This window comes from Geotrypetes seraphini, chromosome 2 (assembly GCF_902459505.1).
Source record: "Geotrypetes seraphini chromosome 2, aGeoSer1.1, whole genome shotgun sequence".
NCBI classification, from domain to species: Eukaryota; Metazoa; Chordata; class Amphibia; order Gymnophiona; family Dermophiidae; genus Geotrypetes; species Geotrypetes seraphini.
The window spans coordinates 374694540-374717404 of NC_047085.1; the positions used below are offsets into that span (position 1 = coordinate 374694540).

The 22865-nt window shown below is 42.0% G+C and overlaps 1 protein-coding gene across 2 annotated transcripts in view; it reads right to left on the reverse strand.

Annotated features, from left to right (window-relative positions):
- Positions 1-22865, reverse strand: part of TMEM245 (transmembrane protein 245) — a 201473-nt gene that overhangs the window by 153489 nt on the left and 25119 nt on the right. For both annotated transcript variants that reach the window (XM_033930622.1, XM_033930623.1), the window contains exons 4-6: positions 20192-20305; positions 8864-9064; positions 6120-6289 (exon numbers count right to left, since the gene is read on the reverse strand). In XM_033930622.1, the coding sequence (XP_033786513.1) occupies positions 6120-6289; positions 8864-9064; positions 20192-20305 (485 nt within the window). The remainder of the gene's footprint in view (positions 1-6119; positions 6290-8863; positions 9065-20191; positions 20306-22865) is intronic.

Consider the following 22865-nt stretch of genomic DNA (forward strand, 5'->3'; position numbering starts at 1 on the left):
GATGCCCATGCTCTTCCGCTGCCATCCAACTCCCCACCCCCATGTGCTTCCAACGAACCCCGCCCTCTCCCCTTACTTTACTTAGATGAATGGCCTTTTCAAAATGGCAGGGCTTCCCCTCCCCGGTGCATAATAAGGGAGGGACCTTAAACAACCTGGGCCAATCAGAGCCTCAGGCCCCTCCCCAGATGAATCGGGGAGGGACCTGAGGCTCTAACTGGCCTAGGTTATTTAAGGATGCACCAGGGTAGGGAAGGCCCGCCATTTTGAAGAAGCAGGCCAGCTGGCCGGAGGGAGTAGGCATCCCTCTGGCCAGCCATAAAGTGTGAGGGTTGTTGGAGGCACAGGGCGGGAGGGGGGACGGGAGAGCATGGGCTTCTCTCCCACTGCCAAGGAGGTTGGGGGAGTGTTTCTTGGCGACAGGAGAGATTGGGCATCTCTCCTGCTGATGGGGGGGGGGTTTGCTTGGGAAGAGGGCAGGAGAGATTAGGCATCTTTCCTGCTGCTGGGGGGGTGTTGGGGTGTGTGTTGGTTGGCAGCGGGAGAAATTGGGAGTCTCTCCCGCTGTCAGGTAGAGGGTTACTAGACTTGGGCGGCTCGATTTGTTGTTCTTTTTTGGAGTTTTTTTGCATTTATTCTGTGCATGTGCTCATTGCTATCACCAGTGATGGGCACATACAAATTTAACAAATCTTCACTACTTTCCGACAACCTCATTTGCATGAGCGTTTTTTGGAGAATGACTTGCTTTTTTTAAATCGCTACTATAATGGCTCCAACAACAGCTTGTTGTTTTTTTAATGCAGATTTTTGAGAATCTAGATCAGGGCTGCCCAAGTCCGGTCCTCGAGATCTACTGTCAGGCCAGGTTTTCAGGATATCCACAATGAGTATGCATGAGAGAGATTTGCCTGCACTGCCTTCTTGGTATGCAAATCTCTCACATGCATATTCATTGTGGATATCCTGAAAACCTGGCCTGCCAGTAGATCTCGAGGACCGGACTTGGGCAGTCCTGGTCTAAACCTTAGTGATGAAGGTGGACCCTAGCATCTGGTAGCTATGATTTTGGTTATTCTTCCAAGCTGCATCACTTTACATTTATACACATTAACCCCAACTTTAACAAAACTGTACAAGAGGTTTTTAGCGCTGGTTGGCATGCTGAATGCTCTGCACTGCTCCGACACTCATAGGAACTCTGTGAACCTCCGCGCAACGCAGACCATTCATTGCACCAGTCGGTACTAGAACCTCTTGTGTGGTTTTGTAAAAAAAAAAAAAAAAGGGGGGGGGGGGGGAGTAAATTACATCTGCCATTTGGATGCCCAGTCTTCCAGTTTCTTAAGGTCTGCCTGCAATTTTTCACAATCCGCATGCGTTTTAACAACTTTAAACAGTTTAGGGCTCCTTTTACAAAGGTGCACTAGGGCTTTAACACACACAATAGCGCGCGTTAAATTCCCAAGCGTGCTAGCCACTACCGCCTCCTTTTTAGGAGGCGATAGATTTTCGGCTGCAGCACGCGGTAATTTTATGCGTGCGCTAAAAACCCTAGCGCGCCTTCGTAAAAGGAGCCCTTAGTGTCATCTGCAAATTTAATCACCTCACTTGTTCCAATTTCAAGATCATTTATAAATAAGTTAACTAGCACTGGTCCCAGTAAAAATCCCTACAGCACTCCACTATTTACCCTCCTCCATTGAGAAAAATGGCCATTTAACCCTATCCCCCCTTTGTTTTCTGTCCAATAGCCAGTTCTTAATCCACAATTGAACATTGCCTCCTATCCCATGACTCTAATTTACTCAGGAGCCTCTCATGAGGAACTTTGTCAAATGCTGTTTAGAAATCTAGATACGGTACATCAACCAGCTCGACTTTATCCACTTGTTTATTCACACCTTCAAAGACGTCAAGCAAATTGGTAAGGCAAGACCTCCCTTGGCTGAATCCATGCTAACTATCTCATTAAATCATGCTTATCTACATGTTCCACAATTTTATCCCAGATCTCCCCTGGAACCCTTTTTAAAAATTGGCTAACACTGGCCACCCTCCAATCTTCAGGTACTACAGATGATTTCAGCAATTTCATGTTTGAGTTCTTTAAGTACCCTGGGATGTATATTTTTTTCAATTCCTCTGCCTCATCATCCTTGAAAACCATTTCCAGTTCAGAAAGATTTATTACACCTTCTACCGTAAAGACCAAAGCAAAGAATTCATTCAGTCTCTCCGCTATGGCCTTATCCTCCCTGAGCGCACTTTTACTCCTTGATCATCCAACAGTCCCACATATTCCCTCACAGGTTGTTACTATGATTTTTTGACATAGACTGAGGAGAGCACAGAAAAGTGTAATCAATTCACTCCAAAGCTGGGTCCCATACAACAACAGCCAGACAAAAGACACAAATGTATGACTGTCAGATGACGTAGCTATTATATCCTGCCCGTCCTCAAGAAAAGTAAAACCAGACTGACTGGCACTAAACAAGAGTAAATAAGAATAAACCTGTCAAATGACTTGCATCATTTGGAAGTGATGGCAAAATAAAAAGGCACTGAAACACAGAGTTGATTTCATGATTACAGAGATGTGGGCAAAATGAATGTACCATACAAAAATAGCCAATAAAGCTAACAGACCTTTCCAACACAGCAAACAGCACTGAGCTCAAACACACATTTTGGCTGACTTAATTCAGTCTTTCGATATGTTAAGGGGAAACAACCGGTGAAGGAAGCGGAGGGGCCATTGGATGACCATGGAATAAAGGTAGCGCCATGACCATGGAATAAAGGAGGACAAAGCCATCGCCGACAAACTGAACACATTTTTTGAGTCTGTCTTTACCGAAGAGGATATACGCAACATACTGGAAGCCGACACAGGCTATACACAGGAAACGAGGATGGGAAACTGACAGGGATGACGGTCAGTCTACAAGAGGTATGCAGGCAGATTGATAGGCTTAAAAATGATAAATCCCCGGGACCGGATGGCATCCATCCGAGGGTGATCAAGGAACTGAAAGGGGCTATAGCTGAACTTCTTCAACTAATAGCCAATCTGTCGATCAAATCGGGAAGGATTCCGGAAGACTGGAAAGTGGAGAATGTCACACTGATCTTCAAGAAAGGTCTGAGGGGAGATCCGGGAAACTACAGACTGGAGAGTCTGACCTCGGTACCGGGAAAGATGGTAGAGGTGCTGATAAAGGACCGCATCATTGATCACCTTGACGGACATGAGCTGATGAGGACTAGCCAGCACAGCTTCAGCAAGAGAAGATCTTGCAAGACAAACTTGCTGCACTTCTTCAAGGGAGTAAACAATCAGTTAGACAAGGGCGAGCCGGTCGACATTGTATATCTGGATTTTCAGAAGGCGTTTGACAAAGTCCCACGTGAACGACTACTTTGAAAAATTGTGAGCCATGGAATCGAGGGTGAAATCCTCATGTGGATTAAAAACTGGTTGGCGGATAGGAAACAGAGAGTGGGGGTAAATGGACAATACTCGGACTGGAAAAGCGTCACGAGTGGAGTGCCGCAGGGTTCGGTGCTTGGGTCTGTGCTCTTCAACCTATTTATAAACGACCTGGAAACTGGTACGACAAGCGAAGTGATTAAATTTGCGGAGGATCCGAAGTTATTCAGAGTGGTGAAGATGCAGAAGGATTGCAAAGACCTGAAACGTGACATAAACACGCACGAGAAATGGGCCGCCATATGGCAAATGAGGTTTAACGTAGATAAGTGTAAGGTGATGCATGTCGGTAACAAAAATCTTATTCACGAATACAGGATGTCTGGTGCAGTACTCAGAGAGATCCTCCAGGAAAGAGACCTGGGTGTACTGGTCGACAAGGCGATGAAGCCGTCAGCGCAATGAGTGGCGGCGAAAAGGGCGAACAGAATGCTAGGAATGATTAAGAAGGGGATCACAAACAGATCGGAGAAGGTTATCATGCCGCTGTACCGGACCATGTTATGCCCCCACCTGGAATACTGCGTCCAGCACTGGTTGCCATACATGAAAAAGGACACGGTACTACTCGAAAGGGTCCAGAGAAGAGCAACTAAAATGGTTAAAGGGCTGGAAGAGCTGCCGTACAGTAAGAGATTAGAAAAACTGGGTCTCTTCTTCCTTAAAAAGCGGAGACTGAGAGGGGACATGATCGAAACATTCAAGATAATGAAGGGAATAAACTTAGTTGATAGAGACAGGTTGGTCACCTGCTCTAAGGTAGAGAGAACGAGAGGGCACTCTTTAAAGTTAAAAGGGGATAAATTCCGTACAAACATAAGGAAGTTCTTCTTCACCCAGAGAGTGGTAGAAAACTGGAATGTTCTTCCGGAGTCTGTCATAGGAGAAAACACCCTCCAGGGATTCAAGATAAAAGTTAAACAAGTTCCGGTTGAACCAGAAAGTACGCAGGTAAAGCTAGGCTCGGTTAGGGCACTGGTCTTTAAACCAAGGGCCGCACCGTGTGCAGACTGCTGGGTACGATGGACTACTGGTCTGACCCAAAGCGGCGATTCTTATGTTCTTAGTGAAATGTTTTTCCAGTGGGCATAGAGTAATATACTGTGAGCCTGAAAATAACCCTGAAAATATGTTCTAAATAAAAAATGCAGTTTGATTTTTTTTTCTAGGTGAATTGGTTGTACAAAGTAATATGTCAATGCAATATACCTAGGAGGTGGATTCATCTTGAGCATCATCATTTGGCCAAGTCAAATTTCTTTCTTTTACGAGAATGATCTTACTGAAAATTCAAACTAGCTTATTATCCTGTACCCTCATGGCTAGGCAATAGGCAGACAAGTGGATTTTGAACTGTCATATGTTATTAAAGGCTCCCTGCTGATTCTGGAAGCATTCATTCTGTAGTGTGGCACAGCACATCAGGCAAGTGACGTCACTGTGTCCCCGTTTAGAGAAATGGAGGGTGGGGGAGATTATTTTAACTCCCATTGCTACTAGAAATAATGACATGCCTTGAATTCTGAGTATGATAATTCCTTTCTATAACATCTCAAGGAGTAAGACATCTTAATTTTTAACATAGTTTATTCCTGCCAAAAAAAGACATTTTCTTTCCATATTAATAAGCAGCTCATATCCTAAAAGAATATCTTCAGACAAAGAGCTTCTAATTACTAATCGTAAAGTTTTCTTCAGTCAAACACAATTTCCAAACTCAACAGCAGTATACATTTAAGTTGGGATTAAGTCAGCACTTCAACCTCACTGCCCCACAATCAGGGTTTAACACTTAACATAACATAACTTTATTCTTCTATACCGCCATAACCAAACGATTTCTAGGCGGTTTACACAGAAGAAGGCTGGACAATCAGCGAAATACAAATAGTTAAAAAATACAACAGTTACTTAGATATACTCAAGTAGAATTTTGCTAACAATAGTACCCAGGTTTAAGAAATAAATTTGTCAAACAGCGCTGACTTAATTTCTTTACGAAATGCACCATAAGACAACATAGCTTCACCAATGTATTTACCCAGCCAAAATTGCTGTTTACCTGCTTGGAATGCGAGAGTCTTATCCAAAAAAGTCTTGTATCTGCAACCAGTAAATTTTGGAAAAGCAAATAAATGTGAATTCCTAGTTTTCCTTGTAGGACTTTACAACACGAAATGAAATAACAGATAAGTTGGGGCCAATCCCCAAATCAACTTAAAACAGACACAAGAAAATTTGAATAGTACTCGCGCCTCCACTGGCAGCCAATGATAGTAAGGACTGATTATGGTCATGTTTCTTCAATCCAACGCACTGTACATTTTTCAGGAAAAATTAATTTTGCAACAGAATAATGTTCTAAGTAATTTAGGGTGGTATTTTTGTATGCTGTATTGTAACTATTTATAAAATTCCTTGCTAGCCCTATCAGACAGCTGCTCCTGGAATCAGAGATTAGAATCCAATGAAAGTAGGAAGAGTATATTTTCATCACAAATACAGATTTTTTCAACATTTTTGATGAATAAAAAAAATAAATGATGGTACTCTGTAAATCATATTTCTTTGTACAGGGTGTTTAAATGGGTGACAAAGCTGATTTGAGAAGAGAATATCTTACCTTGCTGTCAATTTTCAGAATGAATTTTCCAAGTCCTCTGATTGGCCGTGGAGCCAGGGCCTCCTGCCGCTCCTTCATGAATTTCCCCACAACCTTCCACCAGGAACATAAATGCTTCTCCATGAAATCCATTACTCCAAAGTGGACTACAAATTTTTTGAGAATCCAGACTGTGAATAAGAAATCCAGTTTTCATCAGGCAAGCAATTTTGCAGGATCATGGTAGAGGAGCTACTTTCAAGAGATATCTCAACAGTTCTCAAAATTTTTAAACAGATATTCAAAGGATTTCTCTGGGTAATATTACTACTACTTATTTCTATATAGCTATCAGATGTACACAGCTGTGTACACTAAACCCAAAATTCTGTATATAGTGCCATACATTGCACATGCAGGATATATATCTAAGACACAAGATTTAAAGAATAAATGTTACTTGCTGCTCAGAAACAGGAGAAAACATTTCCCACTGTAAATCACCAAATACTGAAGTCTTCACATTTAAGGCTTTATAATCTGGCAATATTTCGGAGGCCAAGGCTTCAAAAGACAACCAAATATTTTCCACCTCAGATTGAAAAGGGCCAGACTATCTGCTGATGCTATACTCTCTTGATAAAGATTTAACAGAATCCAATTTTGTTAACTCTGTATAAATCTGAAAAATAGTTTCATTTCATTTTCAGAATGATTAATTCTATTATAAAATGATTTTTTTCTCTTCATTCATTCTTATTTTGTATTCTTTATATTTGCCCTTCCAATTTAGGTATAACTATTTGTCCTTTAATTTTCACCATTTTCTTTCCAATCTTTTACATATTCTTTTAATGTTCTCATACTAATGCCTCATTAAGGCATCCTTTTACTAAGGAGCACTAGTGCGTCTTAGCACGTGCTAAATGCTAACGCATGGCAACGTGTCCAAAGGTTATAATGTACGCGTTAGCATTTAGCGCATGCTAATTTTTAGCACACGCTAAGACGCAATAACGTGCCTTAGTAAAAGGACCCTTAACCAGGGGGAAGAATTGTTCCTCTTAATTCTTCTCTCTCTCTCATCTAGTATTGTTGTAATTGACCTATTTTAGCCTTCAACCATTATATAATTACACTATCAATTTCCCATTCCAAATTCTCTAACATCTTGCCAGAAATTATCTCCATTAGTTTTACCTCTACTTATCCATTTTTTGATTGACCAATTCTGACTTTTCAAGAATTTAGGAACTTTTACAAAGAAGTTTATCAAATAAACTTGCTCCCAATGGACATGATGAATCAAGGGACACATCTCTTAGTCAGACATATATGCCATAAAATTCAAGGTATGACCCTTAATATGATAGCAGATATAGGTCTTATTATAAAATGAAATGATTCTAAAAATTGAGTAAAGTGTATAAGGAACTCATCTCGCCTAAATCCTCTAAATGTAAAGTTTATCTCACTTAATACAATCAGATTACAAAAAAGAATGTTTGCTTAGTTCTTCTTCTTCCTAATAGCCTCTACTAATCTGGCTTGGCACTGACATCATTATGTTGACCACTTTCCAATCTTCAGGTACCATGGATGATTTTAAGGATAGGCTATAGATTACTAATACCGATCTATAATTTTATTTTTGTGTTCTATCAGTACTCTGGAGCATATGTGTAGGTTGATTTTTGTGCTATTTAGCTTGTCAATTTGGCCTTTACATCTTCCAAGTTCATGAAGATTTGTTTTAGTTGTTCTGAATCATCACCTTTAAATACAAAGTACTACAATATGATTGAAAATAGCCAAGATGCCATATTTGCAGCGCTATAGTCTAGTTTAATGGCTAAAATTTTCATGACTGGACAAGAAAGTGTGGACAGCCAGGTATGTTTACTCCACATGGTGAGAAAGTAGCAAAATCCAGAAATGCTGGGCAGAAGTATTCCAAGTTTTTAGTTTTAGCTGCTGAAGAAAATTAAAAAGAATGCTTCCAAATGTAAACAAAAGAGAATTACAGATGATTTTTTTTTTTTTTTGGAGGGGGGGAGAAATAGCTGCAAAGTCAGTGGATGGCTTGGCATCAAGTACAATTTCCTATAGGACAAGAGATCAAATTGAAGATGAAACATATCTAATGGCCAAGCTTACTGCTCTTAAAGTGGATCAGATGGACCAATATTTCACAATTTTTTGTAGGTTGAAAAATCTGAGTAGGTAACAAAGAGGACCGAGTAATAACCGAACTGCCAAGGTATGCCATTCCAGGAGGGAAACTTTTTGGGCAGTCCTGATTTTGACCACCAAAGCAGAGTGGTATTTGTACCCCTGATTCTAGCTATTAGAATCAGAGCTGTAGGTGTAATAATGCATTATTTGGTTGTCAGAAATCCAGAATCAGTCTAAAATCTTCTTCCTAGAATAGAATAATTTTGGAGCTCTAACAAAATTTCTGACTGAAGCCATGAGGAAATGTGCGAATGCTGAAGTTAAATAGAGCCTGTTAGAATATGTAAATCAGCAGGGGAGGGGAAGGAAAGGAAATGGAACCTATGGAGCCACTTAATATACCCTGCATATTACTAAAATATTTCTAGCTTCTTCTAGAAAGCTCTAGAATTTTATTTTCCTCAGTGTCCCTCATGACCTACAATCTAGAGAGAAAGCAACTTAACATTTTCCCCAATGACAAAACAAAAACAGATAGCACGTACTAGAAAATGATGGTATTTTAACTGTTAGTAAGAATAAATAAGAACCTGCAACAGGAACTGGAAGCAATTGCACAATCCACAGATTCAGCCAAATTTGGACTACAATGATGGCCCACATCAGTAACACAAAATAAATGTCGCTGGTCTTTTTTTTTTTGAAGAACGCTCCAATCTCACTCCTCTGCCGGACAAGTGATGCAGATGAGGAAGAGGATATGTGAAGAGGACCACTGTTATTTGTAAATCCTGTGAGGGAAAGAGAAAACAGGTTCTTACATAGCATGCATTTTCAAGGGGGTGGGACATATACAAGGATGAAGCATGGGAAGGGCTCCCACATAGGCCTATAACTTAGAGAATACTTTTGTTAATTGCATACCTGGTGTTAAGTGCAAGTGCCTAGATCTTAAGCACACCGATATAAGTTACTCTAGTATTCTATAAGGGTTCTTCAAAAAGTTCTTCAAAAAGTTTCCACACTTTCATATTTTCGTGGGAAATAATTGGAGTGGAAGAAATGGTAAGAGGGCGTATCGTAGAATGTTAGTCAGGCAAGCCGACTCACCTTACAGGTAGTGATATAATTTGTTTTTGAGATATTTAATAAATAGTGTTTAACAAAATAAAAGTGCAGTAACTTTTGAAGATCCCTCGTATAACAGAACCTATGCACTTAGGTTCCATTATATAACAGGCTCCTAATATGTAACCCCTGAATGCCTAAATAGAAAGCACCCAGTAAAGAATGACACAGGGACAAATTTATCCCCATCAGGATTTATCTCCATCCCCATCCCATCCCTACGTTTTCTGTCATTGTCCTTGCTCTATTCCTGCAAGCTCTGTCCTCATCTGCACAAGTCTTGAACACTTATGATTTTAAAGTGTTTGAGCTTGTAAAAGATGAGGGCAGAGCTTTCAGGGATGGGGCACAGAATTTGGGGGGACGGAACGAGGATGGAGATAGATCCCATGGGGACAGGGACAAATTTGTCCCCGTGTCAATCTCTAGCACCCAGTTAAAAAATTGGCCCCTTTCTGATATAAGTTATAACATTAACAGATGCTATCAAACACAAAGAACAAATACTAAAGAGAATGAAGTAAAGCACTGAAAATATAATTTACGTAAGCTAAGTGAGACAAATAAATCAGAAAACCAAAAACAAGTCTAGATCAACTACTTATCCAAAAATTCTACAATCTTCTAATCATAGAATATGGACTGAAATGGTCACTTCATTTTATTTCCCAATTTTGCTGCTCTTGTTCAAGTAGAGCTCTCAACCAAAATCAGTAACAATTACATAGTTCAACCTGACCTCAACAATTCACTAGTATGCCCATGCCCAAAAAGCAAAGTTACTCATCCGTAACAGGTATTCTTCGAGGACAGCAGACATGTATTCTCACATGTGGGTGCCATCATCCAGGGAACCCGGTACAGTCAAAATATGTACTGTTACTTTAAAATTTTAAGACCACCCACATTTTGCATGTGCTGGTGCCTTCTCAACCGATGTCAGCTCGCAGGACCATCAGTTCAGTAATAAAGCTAAAAAGCCAACTAGGGGATGTGGGAGGGTTATGAGAATATACACCTGATGTCCTTGGAGAACACCTGCTACAGGTGAGTAACTATGCTTTCTCCAAAGACATGCAGGCATTATATTCTCACATCTGGGACTCCTAAGCTGCCAGGATCATGTCTCTGAGAAAAGGGTTATTGACAACTACTATGAACTTGGTGAAATCGAAAGGGTTGGAGGGAAGCTGTTATTTAAGTAGGAGAATAAATTTTGTAGAACTGCTTGGCCGAATCAACTATCCCGTCTGGAATGATTCTCCAAACAGCAGCATGATGTAAAGATGTGAACCATGGACCAAGTGGTTGTTTACAGATGTCCTCAATAGGAATGGAACATAGATGGGCTACTGAAGTCACCATTGCTCAAACTTAAAGTTCAATGACACGGCCTTCTAGCATCAGCCCAGCCTAAGCATAGGCAAAGGAAATACAGTTCACAACCCATGAGGAAATAGCTCTCTTGTCCAAGTATGTTAGGATTGAACTACAGGAACAGCTAATGGGTAGTTCTGTGAGGTTTGGTTTGATCTAACTAGTAAGCAATAGCACGTTTACAGTCTAACGTGTGGAATGCTGCTTCTCCAAGGTAAGAATGTGGTCTCGGAAAGAAGACAGGTAGAACAACAAATTGATTCTAGTGGCACTCAAAAAAGTTCAAAGAAGAACGACCAAGATGATAAAGGGGATGGAAAGTCTCTCATATGAAGAAAGACTAAAAGGGCTCTTCAGCTTGGAAAAGAGACGGCTGAGGGGAGATATGATTGAAATCTACAAAATTCTGAGTGGAATAGAACTGGTACAAGTTGATCGATTTTTCACTCCATCAAAAATTACAAAGAATAGGGGACACTCGAAGTTACAAGGAAATATTTTTTCACTCAGAGAATAGTTAAACTCTGAAATGCATTGCCAGAGGTTGTTATAAGAGAAGAAAGCTGGTTGGACCGTTGGATGACTATGGAATAAAGGGAGTGCTAAAGGAGGACAAAGCTGGTTGGCTCCTTTGGTTGGCGGGTAGGAGTGAAGGGCCACTACTCTGACTGGAGGAGAGTCACGAGTAGTGTTCCGCCGGGCTCAATGCTCGGGCCGCTGCTATTTAATATATTCATAAATGATCTAGAAACAGGGATGAAGTGTGAGATAATAAAATTTGCAGACAACACCAAACTATTTAGTGGAGCTCGGACTAAAGAGGACTGCAAAGAATTGCAAAGGGACTTGAACAAACTAGGGGAATGGGCGATGAGATGGCAGATGAAGTTCAACGTTGAGAAATGTAAAGTATTACATGTGGGAAGCTGAAACCCAAGGCACAACTATACGATGGGAGGGATCTTATTGAATGAGAGTACCCAAGAAAGGGACTTGGGGGTAATAGTGGACATGACAATGAAGCCGACGGCACAGTGCGCAGCGGCTACTAAGACAGCAAATAGAATGATAGGTATAATCAAGAAGGGTATTACAACCAGAACGAAAGAAGTTATCCTGCCGTTGTATCGGGCGATGGTGCACCCGCATCTGGAGTACTGCATCCAGTACTGGTCGCCGTACCTTAAGAAGGATATGGCGTTACTTGAGAGGGTTCAGAGGAGAGCGACACGTCTGATAAAAGGGATGGAAAGCCTTTCATCATTGAGAGATTGGAGAAACTGGGTCTCTTTTCCCTGGAGAAGAGGAGACTTAGAGGGGATATGATAAGAGACTTACAAGATCATGAAGGGCATAGAGAGAGTAGAGAGGGACAGATTCGTCAAACTTTCGAAAAATAAAAGAACAAGAGGGCATTTGGAAAAGTTGAAAGGGGACAGATTCAAAACGAATGCTAGGAAGTTCTTCTTTACCCAACGTGTGGTGGACACCTGGAATGCGCTTCCAGAGGGCGTAATAAGGCAGAATACGGTACTGGGGTTTAAGAAAGGATTGAACAATTTCTTGCTGGAAAAGGGGATAGAGGGGTATAGATAGAGGATTACTGCACAGGTCCTGAACCTGTTGGCCGCCGCATGAGCGGACTGCTGGGCACGATGGACCAGTGGAGGCATTGCTTATGTTCTGACAAACTGAACACATTTTTGCGTCTGTATTTACCGAAGAGGATATACACAGCATACCGGAACCCATCAGGGTTGACGGTCAGTATAGAAGAGATATGCAGGAAGATTGATAAGCTTAAGAGCGATAAAACCCGGGACCGGATGGCATCCATTCGAGGGTCATCAAGGAACTGAAAGGGACTATAGATGAACTGCTTCAACTAATAGCCAATCTGTTGATCAAATTGGGAAAGGTTTAAGGGGAGATCTGGGAAACTGCAGACCGGTGAGTCTGACCTCGGTACTGGGAAAGATGGCAGAGGCGCTGATAAAGGACCGCATCATTGATCACCTTGATGGACACGGTCTGATGAGGACCAGCCAGCACAGTTTCAGCAAAGGCAGATCTTGTTTGACGAACTTGCTGCACTTCTTCGAGGGAGTAAACAGGCAGATAGACAAGGAATCCATTGTATATCTGGATTTTCAGAAGGCGTTTGACAAGGTTCCACATGAACGACTACTTCGGAAAATTGCGAGTCATGGAACTGAGGGTGAAATACTCATGTGGATTAAAAACTGGTTGGCGGATAGGAAACAGAGTGGGGGTAAATGGACAATACTCGGACTGGAAAAGCGTCACCAGTGGAGTGCCGCAGGGCTCGGTGCTTGGACCCGTGTTCTTCATCTTTATAAATGATCTGGACATTGGCACAACGAGTGAGGTGATTAAATTTGCGGAGGATACGAAGTTATTCAGAGTAGTGAAGACACAGGTGGATTGCGAAGATCTGCAATGTGACATAATCAAGCTCAAGAAATGGGTATCGACATGGCAAATGAGGTTTAACATGGATAAGTATAAAGTGATGCATGTCGGTAACAAAAATCTCAAGCACAAATACAGGATGTCCGGGGCGGTACTTGGAAAGACCTCCCAGGAAAGAGACTTGGGAGTTCTGATCGACAAGTCGATGAAGCCGTCCGCGCAATGCACGGTGGTGGCAAAAAGGGCAAACAGAATGCTAGGAATGATTAAGAAGGGGATCACAAACAGATTGGAGAAGGTTATCATGCCGCTGTACTGGGCCATGGTGCGCCCTCACCTGGAGTACTGCATCAAGCACTGGTCGCCATACATGAAGGACACGGTACTACTCGAAAGGATCCAGAGAAGAGCGACTAAAATGGTTAAGGGGCTGGAGGAGTTGCCGTACAGTGAGAGATTGGAGAAACTGGGCTTCTCCCTTGAAAAGAGGGGACATGATCGAAACATTCAAAATACTGAAGGGAATAGACTTAGCAGATAAAGACAGATTGTTCACCCTCTCCAAGGTAGGGAGTCTAAAGTTGAAAGGGGATAGATTCCGTATAAAAGTAAGGAAGTTCTTCTTCACCCAGAGAGTGGTAGAAAACTGGAACGCTCTTCCAGAGTTTGTTATAGGGGAAAACACCCTCCAGGGATTCAAGACTAAGTTGGACAAGTTCCTGTTAAACTGGAACATACGTAGGTGAGACTGGACTGATTTAGAGCACTGGTCTTTGCGTGATCGGACTGCTGGGCACAATGGACCACTGGTCTGACCCAGCAGTGGCAATTCTTATGTTCTTAAGAAAAGTTTGGACAATTTCCTGGAGGAAAAATCCATAATCTGTTATTGAGAAAAACAAGGGGCAAACCACTGCTTGCCATGGATCGATAGCATGGAATGTTGCTACTCTTTGGGTTTTGGCCAGGTACTAGTGACCTGGATTGGCTACCGTGAGAACAGGCTACTGGCTTGGACTATTGGTCTAGCCCAGTAAGGCTATTCTTATGTTCTTACGAAATTCTGAGATGACCTTCAGGAGGAACTTCGTGGTATAAAGTTGTATAGGGTGGGTCTGAAATGAGAGCTTATAGTTCACTTACCTGGCACAGATATAATAGCTACAAAAAAGACCACTTTCCAAGTGAGATGCTTGAGAGATGATGAGTGGTTCAAATGGAGGCTTCATGAGTGTAGAAAGTATAACATTAAGGTCTCAAGTGACAGCAGGAGGCTTGAGAGGTGGCTTGATATGGTAAGGCCTTTCATGAACCTGGAAACCAAAGGATAAACAGATAATGGTTTCTTTGTCAAGAGGTGCATGAAAAGCACTGATTACACTGAGATGAACTCAGATTGAAGTAGTCTTGAGTCCAGAATTGGAAAGGTATAGGAGATAGTCAAGGACTGATAGAGGGCAAGTGATCAGATCTAGTGAGTTAAGATTACACCAGACTGTAAGCGAGTTCACTTGAAACAATAACAGCATAGTGCGGAGGGCTTTCTAGAAGCCTCAATGATGGCTGACATAGGTGCAGATAGTGTGAAATCTACATGGTGGGCAAGTGATATTATGCTTTGAGTGCTAATGAAAATAGATTGGGATGAAAAAGAGAACTCTCATTCTGCATCAACAATGTTGGAAAGATTCAAAGTGTGATGCTGAGTTGTAGGAGGTGAGGGAACCATGGTTGATTTGGTCACCGAGTTGCTCTGAGAATCATGGTGGCTTTTCTTGGTGAAGTCTGAGTACAGTCTTCCTGACTAGAGGAACTGGAAGAAAAGCAAAAAAGGAACTTGCCCTGTCAGTCAAGGAAGAAGGCATTCGATTCCAGATGATTGGGTGTGAACTAGAGAATGACACAGTGGCTGTTACTCGCGGCTAGCCATGGGTAACCTGCAGAAACAGTAGGGAAAAAAGTGGTCACCGCAGGTATGGGGGCAAGGCCATAAGCGGTGAATGGCCTTGTCTCTGTAGTTAAGGGCAAGAACCTACGTGGTCACCGATCACGCGGTCCAGCAACCCCCTCCCTTCTTTCTAACGATCACCACCGTCCATCCAAAGAGAAGTAGTATGCCTTTAATTATACCTTGAAGGTTACAAATGATTTCTCTGAATGAAGGTAATAAGGCAAAGAATTCCAGAGTGTAGAAGCCATAACACAGGATAAAAAATTCCTATGGAGATCCAGGAAAAGTTGTCCAAATGAGGGAATGACTAAAAACTGCTGTTGTGAGGAGCATAAGGTTCTTTGAGGCGAGTATATGACCAGAAGACTATATAAATACGAGGGAAGACCATTCGAAAGAATCTGGTGAGAAAGGATATATTTAAAGGGGATGCGATATGACACCAGAAGCATGTGTTCTGATTTTAGGAGCAGTGAGATATGATCAAACTTAGAGCAGTGATGGAGTAATCTCACTGCAGTGTTTTGGACTAATTGTAGACAATGTAATTGGTATTTCGGGAGTCCAATGAGAACAGAATTACAATAATCAAGTTTGCTCAAAACAAGGGAGTGTATTAGAATACGGAGTGAACTTTCTTGAAGAAATGGACGAATGGATCAAATTTGGCAGAGAGCAAAGAAAGATGAGGAAACCAACTTAGAGATGTGTGAGTGAAAGCTTACGGTATTATTACATTACATTAGGGATTTCTATTCCGCCATTACCATGCGGTTCAAGGCGGCATACAAAAGATTTATAAACGGGGGTTACAATGGAAGAACAGATGATATACTAGAGTGGTAGATAGTAGATCTTTTGGCATTTTTGGGGCAAGGATTTATACAGCTTACAAGAAGTGTGTAAATGGAGGTTACATTGGTAGCATAATTGTTATTGTTGGGGTAGTAAGGGTAGAATCTTTTGTCAATTTTAGCGTTGTTAATAGTACGTGAAGTTAGGGCTGATTTAGGAATTTATTGAAAAGTATAGTTTTTATTTCTTTTCTGAATGTCTTGTAGTCTGAGGTGGTCATCAGCAGGTTGGAGATCCGGGTATCCAGTTTTGCGGCTTGAGTGGCTAGGAGTCTGTCGTGTAGTTTAGATCTTTTTACTTCTTTGATCGGAGGAGGTATGAATGGGGAATGCGCTTTTCTGTGTCTGAGTGTGGATGCTTGGTTGAGGCGGTTGTTCAGGTAGGAAGGACTGTCTCCATTTAGGGTTTTAAATAGCATGCTGTAGAATTTGAATTGTATTCTTTCTTGGATTGGTAGCCAATGTGAGTTGATGTAAGCTTCTGTGATGTGGTCATGTTTTCTCAATGAGTAGATGAGTCTCAAAGCTGTATTTTGGATTGTTTGAAGTTGTTTGATCATAGTCGCAGGGCATGGGAGGAAGAGGATGTTGCAGTAGTCCAGCAGTCCTAGGATTAGGGATTGTACTATAAGCTGGAATTGAGATCTTTCAAAGAATTTCCGGACTAGTCTCAGATTTCTCATGATTGCGAAGGATTTCTGGATTGTTTTGTTTATTTGGGGTCGCATGGTACAGCATCTGTCTATGGTCATTCCTAGTAGTTTTATGGTGGTTTGGATGGGATAGTTGATTGAGTTGAGTTCTAAATTGGTTAAGGTTTGGACTTTGTCATTTTCGAAGAGGATGAATTTAGTTTTGTCTGGGTTGAGTTTAAGTTTGTGATCTTTCATCCAGATCGTAACTGTTTCTAGTGTTCGGTGTAGGATGTTTGACATGGTGGGTTTAGGCTGGTCATATGGTATGAGGATGGTAATGTCATCCACGTAGCTATAGGTGGTTATACCTAGATTGTTCAGATGTGTTCCGAGAGAAGCAGTGTATAGGTTGAAGAGGGTGGGGGATAGTGGGGAACCCTGTGGTACTCCGCAGGGGTTTGACCAAGGTTCTGATTTTTCGTTGTTTGATTTTACACTGTAGGTTCTGGATTTTAGGAAGCCTTCAAACCAAGAGTATACTTTATCAGAGATACCTATTGCGTCCAAGATTTGCAGAAGGATGTTATGATCAACTAGGTCAAATGCTGCAATCAGGTCCAGTTTTATGAGGAGCATTTTTTTCCCTGTGCTGAGGTGTTGTCTGATTGTGTCCATTATTATCTATTGTTACTCCCAGAATTTTGGTTTTAGATGAGAATTGTAAGGGGACTCCTTTCATAATGAAATGTAAAGTATTTTCAGATAAATTATTTGAAGAAAAAAGCAACACTGCTATCTTTTGAGTTAACCTTATTTACCTTAAGCCAGTCTGCAATAGTGTCCAGCTTTGTAGAAATCAATGAATAGGATACGTGAGAATTTGTATCTAAGGAAAAAATAAGCTGAATGTCATCAGCATAAATGTAAAATATAAAGCCTAGAGACTTCAGAATGAGAGTAAGTGGCGTAAGAATGTCGAACAATGTTGGACCTAAAATGGAACCCTGTGGTACTCCTGATTTCATTGGGTACGGATGAAAAAAGGTATTTGAATAGTTGACTGAGTAAGTACGATCAGTCAAATACGACTTAAACCATTGGAAAGCGAGACCAGTAACTTGAAGATCTTCTAGGCGTTGTAGCAAGATTTTATGATCCACCAAGTCAAAGGCTGCTGACATATCTAAGGAGAACAAAACAACATCTCAACCACTGTCCAGTATATGTATTATATGATTTAGCAATCTGAGGAGTGTGCGCTCGGTAGAATGGTTTGAACAAAACCCTGTCTGACGGGGGTGTAAAGAGATAAGTGACGCAACTGACACTTGCAGATTGTGAAGTTGTAGAATGAGAGCATTTGAGACTAACAGCATTTGAGAGAATCCCGTTTTCAGGGCAGGTTGTCACCTGTAGAGAAAGCAGGTGGAGAAAGAACTGGCACAAGGCAGTCTTGAAGAACCGTAATTTTATCATGAAATCCCTTTGCAAATTCTTCAGCATTAAGAGCTGCTGAAGAGTTGGAAGTACAGTGGTGCCTCACACAACGAACTTAATCCGTTCCAGGAGCAAGTTTGTTATGTGAAACGTTCGTTGTGTGAAACGCGTTTTCCCATAAGAATACATGTAAAACAAAATAATTCGTTCTGCAGCCCTGTTTTCCCATAAGAATACATGTAAAACAAAATAATTCGTTCTGCAGCCCTACATTTCCCTCCCTCCACCTCACCTTATATGCAGAGTTTGCCAGCTTTCTTTTTCACCCAGCCGCACGCTTTCAAAAAGCTGTGCACGCGCAGCTGCTGAAGTTGATCAATGTTCTCCTCTCCTGCAACTTCCGGTTGCGTCAGAGGAGAAGATTGAACAACAGAGCATGCGCGCATGTGCTGCTCTTTGAAAGTGTGTGGCTGGCCGAAAAAGAAAGCCGGAAAACTCGGCATCTAAGGTAAGGTGGAGGGAGATGATGGAACACTGCATTCAGACAGGAGGGTGCTGCTGTTCCCGGCTCACATTAGGAAGCGGCGAGAGTAGTTCCGCCCCCCCCCGGGCCCCTCGGGCGACTTTGTTGTGTGAAACGAAGTTCGTTATAGGGAGCAAGACAAAAAGTTCGTTATGCGCAGCGTTCGCTGTGCGAGGCGTCCGTTATGCGAGGCACCACTGTAGATGGTTTGGAGAGAGAATTCAACAACTGATAGAGATAAGATGAATTTAGGTCACATTAGAGAATGTCAGAGACGTAAGTACGTTTAGCGTTGGGCAACATATGTGAATAATGTAATGAGGGATTTAAAAAATTATGAAAGGTCCTTATTGAAGGGTTACAACACCAAGAGTGTTCAGTGCTACAAAGCTGGCAGCACAGAAGAATCAAACCTGTTTAATGGAATCACTACGTTTAATGGAAACTAGGCAAAGAAGGGCAGAGCTGTCGAGATCAGACCTGAGAATCTTATTCCAGATGTTAATTTGGTCAGCCAACGAGCGAGAGGAGTAGTTATCAGGAAAAGATTTACAGTGACTAAAGAATATTTCAGGAATTAAGTTCTTGAGTTTTCTAACTTGTTTTACTGAAGAGTCTGAGATAGGTGAAATTTCTGAGTTAATAATAGTGCATGTGAATTCCAGGAGTGCATGGTCAGACCAAGGAATCGGCATAACAACTGGAATAGAGAAGTCAGGAGCAGAAGTCTCGGTGATTAGGATAATATCTAAGAGGTGACCGGCAGAATGTGTTGGACCTCTTACAATTTGAAGAAGTGAAGAGTCATGGAGAAAAGTACAGAAATCCTTTGTTAAAGGGTCAAGTTGAGCACCACAATGTATATTTAGGTCACCTAGGATGAGCAAAGGTGAAGTTGACATGAGATGAAAGCTGATGAGTTCCTGGAAAGCCATCAGTGATGAGTGTGTGACTGGTGGCGGATTGTAAATAAGAAGTAATGTCATTGGGGAAGGAGAAGTTATTTTTAAAGTGAGATGTTCCAAAACTGCTGAGTGAGAGGTACTTTGATCCTGAATTAGCGAAGGGATTTTAGGGGAAATAAGAAATGACAAGCTGCCACTCCTGCAGCATTTACAGTAGCAACAAAAAAAATCTATAACCAGGGGAACAAGACTGCTGTAAGAGAGCCTCATCACCAGGAGATAGCCAAGTTTCTACAAGGGCGAGAATATCGGGGCGTTCTTTTTCCAGGTATGACAGTAGGAATGGCAGCTGGGCTTGGTCTTATCTCCTTAATGCATACTAAGTTCTAGTCCCTAACTGAAAACAAAAAGCACAACTGACCCCAAAAATAATTTAATTGACAAGTGTTCAAACTTGGTTTAGTTTCAGTTATTTTTATTTTCACTAGATCAATGTCAGATGGCTGATATTTGTTTGGCTATGCTGCTCTCCTCTCTAAACTTCTACATCATATCCAATTAAGAAATTACTTTTTCAAACTGTCAGACTAGGCATGATGACTCCCAAGTTCTTGCAGAACATAAATATATTAATGAACAACTGGTGAAATGTTTTCTTAGGGCATGCTTTGTCACCTGAGGATCGTGATGAAGGCTGTTCCTCTTGGTTTTCTCCAAACCCTGTTATTGTTATGGCCATTGCAATGGTTGAGGCAGCAATGGAAAACATCTGGCCTGGCAATTCTGTACCTATTAAATAAAAAGGAAAAACCCACAGTGGTCTCCAACTAATATCAAACAACTTTATTATGTTCAAAATCCAATTTATATTGCTATGATCATAAACAGCTCTTACTTCATAAAAAACCAAAACAGACCAATGTCTAATGAGGCCAGAAAGAACATAAGTGTCAAATGGAAGCTACTCTTTGTAAAGTGCTTAATTGCCAACCAATTTATTTTTTCTAAGGAATACTCACCTAACCATTCAACCCTTAAATTCTATATATGGCGCCTTACGTTGTGCACACAAATCGGTACACAGTCGATTTGTATGCATAATTGTTTAACAAGCATAATGAGCGCTGATAATTTTTCAATTAGCACCTTGTAGCTGACATTAATTGACAGTAAAGCACAGTTACTTACCTATAACAGGGACAGAAGGCAATTATTCTTACATGTGGGCGACATCATCCACAGGGCCTGGTACAGACTCGCCACAAGTGCAGACAGTACACAAGTGCAGTGTCACTTAAAAAATTTTACCACTGTACCGCGCAAGTGTGAGTGCCTTCTTGCCCACCATCCAATCACAGGACCATCAATTAAGTAAAAAAAAAAAAAAAAAAAAGCTAAGAAGCGAACTAGCGGAGATGGGAGGGTTGTAAGAATATCTGACTACTGTCCCTGAATAAAACCTGTTACAGGTAACTGTGCTTTATTACAGGACAAGCAGGCAGCATATTCTTACATGTGGGACTCCCTAGCTGAACCCAAATGGGTTGGTGGGTAGTTGGCTTCTAAATGGAAAATACATTTCTCAGAACTATTTGGTCAAAACAACTATCTCATCTGGAATGATTCTCCAAACAGTAATAAGATGTGGAAGTATGGATTGAGAGCCAGGTGGCTGCCTTGCAGATGGCTTCAATGGAAGTGTAATGTAGGTGAGCTACTGAAGTTGCCATTGCTCACACTTTATGTGCAGTGACACAGATTTCAAGCGTCAGCCCAGCCCAAGCATAAGAAAAAGATATACAGTCAGCCAGCCATGTTAAGATGTTCTCTTGGTGACAGGGACTCCATGTCTGTTTGGATTGAATGACAGGAAAAGTTGAGAAGAAAGTCTGTGAAGCTTAGTTTTATCTAAGCCAGGGGTGTCAAACTCTGGCCCGCGGGCCATATTTGGCCCGCCGTTCCTTCCCTCCCTCTCTCATCTTCTAAGCAGCCTGCTGAGGATCGCCGGTCGGCTGTAGCAATCCTAGCAGGCAGCCGAAGCCTCAGCAGCACGTTCCCTCTGCCGCGGTCCCGTATGTCACAGGAGGGGCAGGACCGCGGCAGAGGGAGTGTGCTGTGGAGGCTGAGGCAGCCTGCTAGGTTCGCAACAGCCGACCCTCGGCAGGCTGCTTAGAAGATGAGACCGGGAAGCTGGGATGGAAGGAACGGTGGGCCAAATCTTGAAGGTGAGACCGAGAAGAAGGGGGAAAACATGCAGGCCTTTGAGAGGGGTGGGGCAGCGGTGGGCACTGGTGTAGAAGTACATGGAGGGAGAGAAGGAGGGGACCAAACAGACGTGCATATGCAGGACTGAGGGTGGGGTGAGGGGAAGAAATAATGGGTCTAAAACAGAGGAGAGGGAGATAGATGGTGGACAATGGGAGGGAGGGAAGGAACAGAAAGGGAGAGAAGTTGGACACAAAGGATTGTGTAAAGGGGGGAGATAGAGATACTGAATAGGAGGGTAGTTGGGAAGAGAAAGGGAGAGATGGTGGACCCTGGGGTGGTGGGGAAGGAGGGAGAGATGCTGGATGAAAGGGTAGTTGAGAAAGGTAAGATGGTAGATCTGGGGATGGTGGGGGTCCATCGCTGCAGCTGCAGGGATGGAGACAAAAAAAGGAAAGATGCCAGACCTCCGGGGGAGGGAAGGGAAACGGAAGGGGAAGACAGAGATGGAAGATGGATGGTTAGCACAGAGAAAGAAGAAAACGACAAATGGGCAGGAGACCCTGGCAAGCGAGTTATCAGAAGACAACCAGAGCCTGGGACCAACATGACCTAAATAAAGACTTTTCTTCTCTCTTTAAGGTACGCATTTAACGCATGCTAAATAAGTTAGTGTATCTTAATAAAAGGATCCCTAAGTATCTTATTAAAAAATTCAGCCACGACTTAGCCTATGTTTTAGATTTCGGCTCCTTATGCCATTGAGTTTGACACCCCTGATCTAAGCAATATGCGAGGGCTTGTTTACAGTCCAATGTAAGGAGTCCAGCTTCGCCAGGATGAGAATGTGGTCTTGGAAAGAAGACAGGTAGAACTATAACCTGGTTCAAATGAAATTTTGAGATGACTTTAGGGAGGAATTTTGGATGAATGCGGAAAACTACTCTGTCGTGGTAGAATGTCGTAAAAGGTAGAGCTTGAAGTTCACAGACTTTGCTTGTAGATATGATAGATATGAGGAACACCATTTTCCAAGTGAGATGCTTGAGAGATGAGGTTGAGAGTGGTTCAAAGAGAGGCTGCTTCAAATGCCCCTTACTGCCAAAGTCTTCAAGGTGCAATTGGTCTGTGAAAATATATATAT